At 36.0% G+C, this 11070-nt stretch overlaps 1 protein-coding gene across 6 annotated transcripts; it reads right to left on the bottom strand.

Annotated features, from left to right (window-relative positions):
• Positions 1-299: 299 nt before the first annotated feature.
• Positions 300-6871, bottom strand: LOC107791371 (putative F-box protein PP2-B12). Of its 6 annotated transcripts, none has more exons than XR_012693642.1 (6): positions 6427-6871; positions 5518-5636; positions 5048-5433; positions 3039-3163; positions 2793-2916; positions 300-1658 (listed from the first exon to the last, which is right to left on the bottom strand). XR_012693642.1 is itself a non-coding variant. In XM_075217984.1 (5 exons), the coding sequence occupies exons 1-5, from the start codon at positions 6733-6735 to the stop codon at positions 2863-2865; spliced, it is 993 nt and encodes a 330-aa protein (XP_075074085.1). In that variant the 5' UTR covers positions 6736-6871; the 3' UTR covers positions 300-2862. The 6 variants fall into 6 exon arrangements, 2 of the variants coding, with proteins under 2 accessions (XP_075074085.1, XP_075074086.1); XR_012693643.1 differs by having other exon boundaries at positions 300-834; XR_012693644.1 differs by lacking the exon at positions 3039-3163 and having other exon boundaries at positions 6427-6867.
• Positions 6872-11070: the final 4199 nt, after the last annotated feature.

The following is an 11070-nucleotide window of genomic DNA, read 5'->3' as shown; positions in this document are numbered from 1 at the left end:
CAGGTAATTTCGACTATATTTTGTTTGTGAATATGGTTGAGCGACTTCTTGCTTTAGCATCCAAAATCCAAAATAGTTGACTTCTTGGGACACAAGTTTCCTGGTAATTAAGTAATTTAATAGTAATACAAGAGCAAATCTCAACTAGAACCAATATAGCTAATTACTCCAACTAATCAGTTCAAGAATATCAGTAAGTCAACTCATAACCAATAAATTCTTCACTCCCAAAAAATCATCTTAAAAAGAAAATATAAAAAACAAACATAAAGATTAGGATGAACAATACGGCTGCAAGATTACTTTCTGAAACTTGCGCATAAATCACGAAAATTTTCTTGTCTCGACAACAGATTCCAAGATTAATGGGAATTATAATTTCTGTTCAAAATAGGTAAAGCTTCTCAAAACAAGTCAGACTTTTTGTTCACTTTTATTTCACACAATAACAAAGTTACTAACATGTCATAATAATAGCAAAACATAGACGAGATACTGGACAGAAACATATGTTTCAATATCGTCGACGTCGACGTAACGATTTTTTAGTTTCTGGATCCTCCCACTCTGGAATTTTTATCTCAGAACCAGCACTATCATAACAGGGCAAAATGCAACCACTTCTCATATCATACTGTCTCCAACCATCAATTCCCTTATGAGTAAAATAGACAGAGTTATTTCTGCAGCCAACTTGACTTGCAGGCACTGAAGCAGAGCAATTAATCCCCGCAAATAGCGTTCTATCTCCGAGATTGTCCAGCTTTAACCATGACAAATCTTCAATCTGCAGCTTAAACACTTCTACTTTGTCCACCATCTTGTTTGATCTTTCTGAAATTAGGAAAATGAGCAAAATTTCCCCATTAGACTCAAGAAAGCACTCTATGAAATGCTTTGAGTAGCTCGAAGGAATGGCTTGTTTTCTACTTAGTCGCGTAAGTTGAAACTGAGATTCATCACTTTCTTCTATTACTGCCAGAGTCCCCTGCAAACTTAGTGCATAAAACTTCCCTTCAAAGATAATGGCATTACTGAATTGTATCAGTTGCGCCTTTGGATCATTCGGATCAATAACTCCATTTTCACTGCTTTCTTGTTTCATCCATTTTTGGGTTTTTCCTAACTCATAAACCACAAATGGTGGAAAGCAACAGTATCCACTACCAACAAAAGGAGAGTAGTAAGGATAAGAATTTAGAAAGGGAAACATAAATGATTTTCTAGCATTGGATGAGGAAGTAGCCCAATGAGCATAGCCTTTGGAAGTATTCAGAAAACAGCAATCAATGGGTATATTTTCTCCATTCAACCAAGGTGAGAAGTAATGAAAATGCTTCCAAGGATCATAACGCGGCCTTCTTCTACCATGCCACCAATAGCAACCGGCTTCTTCAAATGAGAGGCTGAAGGAATGCTGCTGAGTCTTGCAATAGTATTGAGGTTCATTTGAGAGCTCAAGCCATGGTGATTGTGCGATGGAATCACATTTCTTGGATACAAATCTCCATGATTTAGAAACACCAGCAGAACCTATAGATTTTGCTAGAGTTGAATGTGTTGGTTGCTTTTTGAGAAAGTTGAGTAGCTTTTCAGGAAGATTTCGCCATGGTTCCACATAAGCAGGCTCTTCTTTAGATGAAGTTTTCTGTTTTCTCCTATCATTCGGAGCCATGTATAGATAATGGATAAAAGAAACAAGGACTAATTCTGGAGCTTGTCTAACAATCCAAAAAATGCATTTATAGTCTAAGTCTCCCTGTTCCAGCTGTTTATTTTATTAGCCTTAGGCTCCAAGAATCAAGATAGTTGACTTCTTCATAAATTATTTTTTGTTTGTTGTTTTTGTTAATCAGTTGGATATATATGAATATACAAAAATAATTTATGAAGAAGTCAACTATCTTGATTCTTGGAGCCTAAGGCTAATAAAATAAACAGCTGGTGTTGCTCTGATGGTAAGCAACCTCCACTTCCAACCAAGAGGTTGAGAGTTCGAGTCTCCCCAAGAGCAAGGTGGGAAGTTCTTGGAGGGAAGGATGTCGGGGGTCTATTTGGAAACAGCCTCTCTACCCGAGGGTAGGGGTAAGGTCTGCGTACACACTACCTTCCCCAGACCCCACTAAGTGGGATTATACTGGGTTGTTGTTGTTGTTGTATACAACAAGTAGTAGAGATCAAGTTTTGATTTGAAGGAATTCCTTTTAATAGGCTGAGTTTTCATTTCCTCCACTTCCCCTTCAAAGGGGGCTAAACTTGCAATTTACATATTCAATCTTACTCCAACTTATCTTGAATGGAGTGATTCTCCATAGTTTTAACTTTTTGTTGACTCCCTTGATGCTTTTATTAACACATTTCATTAGCAAAGATGATCCTAAATTTATATACTCCAAAAACAAAGACTAAATTGGTATGATGCCATGTTATTGATGAGTAGCTAATTGTAAATAATGGCATTGAATTCAGACCACTTAGGTTATGTTTAAAAAGTGTGGATTGTCCTTGAATCGAAATGTAGGTAGCATAGTGAAGAAATTGATGTCTTATGTTGTTACATGCAGGACATGATTACTGCTACTTGTTATCAAATTATGAACTTTTCGGAACTAAAACGATCTTTGAAAAATAATTTGTTTTATGCATCTCAAAATTACAGTTGTTCAAACTGGAGCCCATATATTACTTTCTGCACTACTACTTTTTTCACAGTGAGTTCCAGATAGATGTTATATTAATAAGGCATCTAAATGGTCAACTCAATTATTTAATTGAAAGAAACTACCACTAACCTTGTGCACCAAGAGATCAACTAACTTGGAGTCTACGGTTACTTGGTGGCCACATCTGATCTTGATTATTTTAAGCCTGCCTCAAGCTATATTCCCATACCATTTCCTTCTCTAGCTCCCATTTCTGCACACAAAAAAAAAAAAGCGCATGGTTCAAAAAGTCAAGAAGGATAAGAATCAAAGTTCACCAAAGAAAGAAGCCAATAACAGCCCAAGGCCATGGCCAAATCTTCCCAAAGAACTCACCAGCTTAATCTCAAATGAACCGAGTCTAATGGAAAACATCAGTTTTGGTGGTGTCACCAAGTCATGGAGATCAGCACACTCTAAAAAATGTATCCCAATAAGAAAATCCCTATGGCCACAACTCACTGAAATTCAAAAAAACGAGAATCATTCTCACTGCTTTCATATCTGGTTTCATATAGGATATTACTGGCCTTATGGTAGAAGATCGCGGACATGGAAGGACCCTTGGATATATTTCAAGGGTCACTCTCATGGTTCACTAATAGCAGTTGGACGCTGTCCGGATGATATCTTATTGTGGAAATCCTACAGAGAGACCTACTGTCACCTTCCATCTTGGGATACCCGCGTTCCATTCAAGTTTGCAACTTTATCTACATTTCAACCCATAGGTCTCAATGATTATGGAAAAACTTGTATGATTATGGTGCTAACAGGTGCTGCTTCTCCAGCTTTTGTGTTCTGTGAAACGAGGGCCGGAAAAGAACGTGTGTGGAGGAAGCAAGACTGTAACCTCACTGACCCCTTTGGCTCAGGTGAACATTTGCAGTTCATAAATGCCATTGGCTTTAATAGAAAATTCTACGCGTTGAGTTTGCAGGGGACACTTGCAGTTATTGAAGAAGTTGATTCTAGCCTTAGAGTCTCTGAGATGAGTTCAAGCAGGGCTGTTCCTTCTGTTATTTCAAGGCAATTCAGGGAAATTTTAGTTGAATCAGAAGGGGAGATATTACTGATTTTCTTGATCTCTAAAAGATCCATAAAAAAAGTGGATGATGTTGAAGTTTACAGGCTCGATATTCCAAAACTGTTGTGGGTTAAGATGGAAAGCCTTGGGCATAGAACATTGTTTGTGGAGGAAGAATGTTGTATGTGGATTAATGGCAGCAAGCTAGGATGCAGGACCAATTGCATATATTTTACTGAGCAAGTAAGTGGAAACTGGTGGCTGTTTGACATGCAAGCAAAAGCAATATCACCTGCTCCTGAAAGCAACCTTTTTGGTATTGAATCTTTAATGTAGAATTGATCACCAGGAGCAACCAGTAATTTTCTTCTTCCTGATTAATCACTATAATATTTAAATTTTCCATGGGAGCAAAGCATGGAAAATGGTCACTTTGTTTTAACACGACTATATACATGTACAGTTCTTCAGATTCTTATGTAAATTATTCTCTCAATACAACATGAACAATCAACCAAGCAACTATGACTCAATCCCCCATAATAAAAATTTTGTATCATTATGCTATACACGACATGGTATTGCTACTTATTATCAACTGTGAACTTCTCAACCTTCGTCCAAAAATTGCACTGTGTACATAGTAAAATATTACGTTTTAGAGGTATGTTTTAGAGGTATGTAACACATATTGAACACCCTTTGCCGGAAATTTTTTTCATTTCTTTTAAATTTGAACACCCTTGGAGAAATATCTAGCTTCGCCACTGGGTATTGCTTGTTAGTATCAACTATGAACTTCTCAACAGTAAAACAAGGATGATTCTTGAAAAATAACTTGTCTTCTGCATCTTATGCTTACAATTGTTTAAACTGAAGTTCATATATTTTCTGCACTTATGCTTTTTTACTACATGGTGGGTTTTAATTGGTCAAACATGTCATCTAATTCACTGAGCATTTCACTAATAATTGGCAGTTTTCTGAAATGGAAATTGCAAGCCTAGTTTGTTAACCTGTTTATATGATTATGGTTCTGAAACAATAAAGTCTAGTATGGGTTTATACACAACAAGCCAGTTACCATAGCACCAAAACATACTTGAAATGGAGGAGTGCTCCAAAAAGAAACATGTTCTATTCGGAATACATGGTAGCTGTATGTCAAAAATATTTTCTAAAAAATGTGATAATTAACCCATTCTTGGCCTTATCTCAATTCCTTCAACAATAAGGCCTTCTTTTTGAGATACACTGTCATTCACCTCTTTCATACTCATTAATATGCAATCATCTTCATTTTCAGTAAAAAACTCACCCAATTGTATCTCAAACCAGCCGTCATCTCTAAGTTTAGGACGTTGAATATCAGATTGCAAGGGAGTAGAAGCATCCTCCGGCAAACACCTAACCACATCAGAGGGCGGAGTATAAACTGGCTCCTCATAATCATCATCTGACTCCACATAGCGATTACGCCGTTGAGGTCTACCATCTGGCACCAAAAATGCAAATCGTTTGTCGAATTCAACACCAGAAACTCCAACTGAAATCTCTGAGGGTCGATAATGAAACCCGAATTCATCTTCCAACTTGTAAACAAGGTAAGCTACATAGGAAGTCTGTGGTGACAGAATTCCAGCTCTTATTGTGCCCCAAATTTCAAGCCACCAAACAAGTATGAGTTCAGCCACCTCTGGAAACCTGATTAGACAAACAATTGTCATTAATGCATGTACTATCTGTTTCAAGAAAAGGATAGTAGATATCCGCTAAAAAATGGCAAACCTGGACTCTTGTAGTGAAGTCCATTTCCAATAGTCTGGTGTATCACCCCATGCAATATTAAGATCCCTTGCACCTAAAAAGTAGCATTTCTTTCCAGTCCATTTTTCCAGTGAGAAACTCTGTTGAACAATAGCATAAAATAAGAAACGCACAACTAATGAAAGACGACAAGCTTAACATGTACCTATAGTGGATTAACAAGACGACAAGAGATGTCTTAAAGGATAAATATAAAAAGCACTAAATTTTGAGGCAAACAGGGGGAAAATTTTACTACCAACTTAAGTTTTCATGTTAATTTTTGTTTTCTACCCAAGGGAAACAAGTATGGTAGGATTTATAAGCAATAATTTAGTAGTTACAAGTTGACAATTGACACCCCATGAGTGAGAAAAAAAGATCACAAGCTTACTTTATAAAAACATATTTTATGCTCCCTCTGTCCCAATTTATACAATACACTAGAATTTCAAGAGTCAAACTTCTTATTTTATTAAATTTATTAAGTAATATATTTTTAAGGACATCCTCCATAGTCAATCCCATGCTCTTCACAATAGTCCGCTTATAGTTCGGTAGAAGCTAGTACTTTCGGCAATATTTGTGTTAAAAAATTTCACTTAATGTGTAAAAATAATTTATCCAGAAAGCTGATTTTTCTAAATTCAGAACCAAAAATTCAAAATCTTAACTTCCCTTCTCGGACCCCCAAACCCAAAATACCTCGTGAGATTGGGATTGCAGACAAATTCAGTTGCCTTTTTTTTCTTTTCCATGTTTAGAAGTGTAATTACAATCCTTTTGTTAATGTATCAACAATTATAGCAGAACTAACGAATGATGTGAGCATCGAAAATTAAGAAATCAATGAAGCATATTTTTACTAGTTTTTCATTTTTCATTTTATACCTTGCGACCTGCATCAATTAAGAGGGGATGATGGCATAGATGAACATAGAGATCCTTCTTTGAATGAAAATCGGGTATCGGACTCATTGATCCGGCAACGATGGACTCATAATCGGAGGGTAAGAATTTTTCCCAAACGGAATCCGACTCAGCCGCGGGTCGAACCGGTTTAGAGACTAAAGAAAAACGGCAAACGTCCAGAGGGCTTGTAAAGGCCAAAATCTTCGCAATACAATCCTCCGGTAGCATCCATAGACAAGTAGTAATCCTCTCATTTTCATATTCACCATTCGCATTCGAATTCTCCATTAAGCCAGGAGAAGAAAGCAAAACCTATACAAGAATGATAGACAAATCTAGAATTTTATTATTGGAATAAGCTCGGCATGTTATTTTGGTGTTAATAACGATCCCTAATGTGTTAAAATTAAGTTAGAAAACTTCCTATTAATTAGAAAAGAAAATAATCTGCTGAGTAGTGACCAAGTAATTAGGTTGATATCCAAGTATAATGAACAGATATTCTGATTAGGGGCGGTAATTTGAGCCCAAATTCATCTAACCCGCTAAGAAATTAATGGGTTGGGTTACATAATTTTAGTTTATGGGTTAATTTGGGCTGAGCCCAAGTTAACACATTATATTTTATAACTCATTAAGCAGCCCAAATAAAACTCATGAAACTCACCCAAAATAAAAGGTATCTCAACACGACTTATATAGAAATTTATTTAGTTGCCCCAATTTTACTTTTTTTTTTGTATTTTAATTTTATGTTCTTTTATTTTTCTGCATCATCCATCCCCCTGCACTCCTCCCTTTAAAAGAATATTTTTACTTTATTTTTTGTATTTTCAATTTTCTGTTTTTCTTTTCTGCACCACCAACTCCCTCACCCTTCCACCACCCCATCCGGGCAAACCCTCCCCCCCCCTCAAAAAAAATATTTTACTTTTTTTTGTATTTTCAATTTTCTGTTTTTTTCTACAACACCCCTCCACCCTGCCCCCTGCCCCCCACTCCTCCAGCGCGCAAAACCCCCTCCCCTCAAAAACAAATTTCCTTTCTTTTGTATTTTCTATTTTCTGTTACTTTTTTTTAATTTTTAATTTTCTATTTTCTGCTTTTTTTTTATTTTTCTGCATCACCCACCCGCCCCAATCCCCTCCCCCCACCCCACCCCCCAAAAAAAATTTTAACTTACACATTTTAAGGTAAAAGACTTTGTATGCAAGATGACCATGGTTTTAAAAACATGGGTCAAGTTGGGCGGATTGGTTATGACTCATTGTTTAGCCCATCTTAACTTAAGTACACTTTAGGTTGGGTTGGGCAATGACCCATTTATTGACCTAACCCATCTTGACCCGCCCAAATTTAGCCCAACCCGCCCATTTGCCACCCCTAATTCTGATTATGCAAATTAAATTTAATTTGTGTAATCAGGTTGCCTTAAATATATTTTAAGGCTCTTAAAACGATTTAATTTGCATAAATTATAAGTATTCTTTTCCTTTAAATTTATGTCTTACTAGTTTGACTAGTTCGGGTTTTAATAAATCATAAAGCTTTTTTATCTTGATTTTAAATTAAAAATGCATATAATGTACCAAAGTATCATTTATAGTCTTAAACATGCCATGTAGGATATTAAAATTAAAGAATTACTAAATATAAAAAATAATATTATATTTTAAATAGCATGCCAGTGCCTAAGACGCATATATATATATATATATATATATATATATATATATATATATATATATATATATATATATATATATATATATATATATATATGGTAATTATAAAAAGTTAATAGTTAGAGTAAATATTTACATGTATAATCAGAAGCAAACGTTGAGTTTGGACATATGGCCTCAAACTTAGTACATCATTTCTAAACACCTATCTTCAACTAAGCTATGGGTAAAAATTTCTAAATTGTAGCTCTTTCTTCAATGTGCTATGTATACTTCCTCGACAATGGACTTCACGTATAATCTGCCTTGTGATATCCCCACTTCCTCTCTTTACTTGTTGAAAAACTCTGCAGTTCCTTTCAATCCATACATTATATACTGCACCATCCATGCTCAACCTGTAGAGTTCTGCTTTAGCTCCCTTCCCAGTTACATTTTTTGTGGCCCATTCAACTTTATCTTCCCAGCTATAAACTTGTCTTGTTATTCCCAGCCATGTTAGTACCTTACTCCATATCTCTGTCGAGTACAGACGCATATATTGATTGTTTGGTTAATTGTGATGTCATTTATTGGTATGGCAAAAGATTTTTTTCAAAAAAAAAATAGGATTTTCAGAAAATAAGATTCCACTTAAGTTAGCTTATTAGAATTATTTAGTAAATTTCTATTATATTTGGGAAAAGTTGTGTAACTTTCAATTTTTAAAAAGTAGTTACTTTTCTAATACTTGTACAACAAAAGACAAAGTGACAAACTAGATTTGACGTATTGTTCCTTTGACAAGCAATTATTGGTAATACAATAAGAACAACAACGACCCAATAAATTCTCACAAAGTGGGGTCTGGGGAGGGTAGTGTGTACGGGAATCTTATCCTTACCTGGTGGGGCGGAGAGACTATTTCTGATAGACCCTCAACTCAGGAAGACATCAGCAACGTTAGCAGAAACCATAGAAATAGTAGTAGAAGCATAAAAACCATAAAATAGATGACATGCAATAACAATATCGAGTAATTAAGCCCCAGGGCTATGATAAATAGAAAGGATAGTGAGGACTCAAACATTAACCCCTAACCATTTAAGAAGTATTGGGGTAAGGTAATCAGACAAGACATGACACGATTACAGATTTATGAGTACATAACCCTTGGTAGGAAGGTGCGAAGGTGAATGCATTTTTTATTGACAATTGAAAACTGAGTTTGACACATTTTTTCTTCTTACGAGCAATTATTCTCCACTATTGGCTCTTCCCATACTGGACTTCTTGTTTGACAACCATACTCATCAAAACATGGCAAAATAGTATCACTTTCCATTTCATAAAATTGCCACGTATTAGTCGCATCCTCATTAAAATAGACACAGTTGCTTTTGCAGCCCAGTTGACTTGCATTAACTGACATACAAGAATTACTCCCTACAAATATTGTTCTATTTCCAAGATTATCCACTTTTACTAATGATAGATCATCCATCTGTAGCTTGTATACTTCCACTTTGTCCACATTCTTAGTTGATTGTTTTGATATCAAGAAAATCAACAAGATCTCTCCATTGGATTCAAGAATATACTCTGTGAAGTGTTTTGAGAAAACTGCTGGAACAGCGTGGCTTCTGCTTAACTTAGTGACTTGAAATTCATATTCAACCTCTTCAATTACTGCTAAAGTACCCTGCAAACTTAATGCATAAAACTTTCCTTCAAAGCCAATAGCATTAGTAAGTATCATAAGTTGTCTTTTTGAACAATTTGGATCGACAAGACTGTTTGTTTGTTTAATCCATTTGAATTGGCGCCCCATCTGATAAACCACGAAAAATGGATTGGAACAGCCAGTTAAAACCATCACAGAGCAGTCCTTGTAATTTTTTGAAGGATTTGAAGACAGAGTTGCAAACTTGAATGGAAAGTGGTGTCCCAAAGAGGAATAGTCCAATAACTGGTTACTGCTGTTGGAACCATGAGATTGTAATCTGCTGGATTTTTTCCTCCAGCGACAATCAACCCGTGTGAACAACCATGAAAATGAGTCCAAGGTTTATCCCATGGTCTTCTACCGTACCACCAATATTCACCTGGTCGAAATGAGATGTTGAGAGTATGCTCTTGTTGAGTCTTGGACTGGTAGTAACCTTTGCTATGAGAAAGTTCAAGACATGGTAATCGTGCATTGGCGAAACATTGCTTAGATGCTGCTCTCCATGATTTAGTAACACCGCGAAAGCTGATGTTTTGCATTCGATCAGGTTCGTTAGGATTTTGCCTTCCAATAAAGTTGAGGAGTTGTTGAGGGAGATTTGGCCATGGCTCGACTAAGTTTTTAACATTTTGTTGAGGTTTGACTAGCTTTTCCTTCTTCTTTTGACGACCCATTTTTGGGGAAGGAATGAAGCAGATAAGGGTGACTTTGGAAGCTAAAATAAGAACCTTTAAATAGAGTTTGACTCCATGTTCCTGCTGATTTTTATATTGAAAGAAAAAGAGCACCACAAAGGCAGAAACCGTAGGCTCCAAGATAGTTGACCTCTTGGGGACACAAGTTTGTGGTAGTTTTTATGATTAAATAGTTGAGTTGAGTTGACCATTAAGATGCTTGACATTTGACAACCCCACCCCACCCACCCATATAGAACTCACCATGTAGTACAACAACATCAGACTCAGTATAATCCTACAAGTGTGATCTAGGAAGAATAATTGTACGCAAACCTTATCTCTGCCTTGTAAAGGTAGAAAGACTGTTTTTGAACAATTGTAACTATAAGATGCAGTTGATAGCAAGTAGCAATACCATGTCGTGCAAGTAATAGCATACTGCAGCAGATTCTTTAATGAATATAGGCAGAATAGGCTAATAGACTTCTTCTTATTTCATTTTGATATCTCCGTCCCTATCTCAGTCCTACTCTATAAAGTTTTAATCAAGCAC

The sequence above is a fragment of the Nicotiana tabacum genome, chromosome 7 (assembly GCF_000715075.1).
Source record: "Nicotiana tabacum cultivar K326 chromosome 7, ASM71507v2, whole genome shotgun sequence".
Taxonomy (NCBI): Eukaryota; Viridiplantae; Streptophyta; class Magnoliopsida; order Solanales; family Solanaceae; genus Nicotiana; species Nicotiana tabacum.
This window is presented reverse-complemented; position numbering and strand designations above follow the sequence as displayed.

What these genes read in the sequence shown, in the direction of transcription:
- LOC107791371 (XM_075217984.1), bottom strand. Translation starts at nt 6,735, where the DNA reads ATGGAGAATTCGAATGCGAATGGTGAATATGAAAATGAGAGGATTACT. An exon ending in CTGGTTTGAGATACAATTGG is followed by an intron (nt 3,164 to 5,047) that starts GTGAGTTTTTTA and finishes TTTGAATTTCAG; the next exon opens with TGAGTTGTGGCCATAGGGAT. An exon ending in GTTCATTTGAGATTAAGCTG is followed by an intron (nt 2,917 to 3,038) that starts GTGAGTTCTTTG and finishes TTTTGTGTGCAG; the next exon opens with AAATGGGAGCTAGAGAAGGA.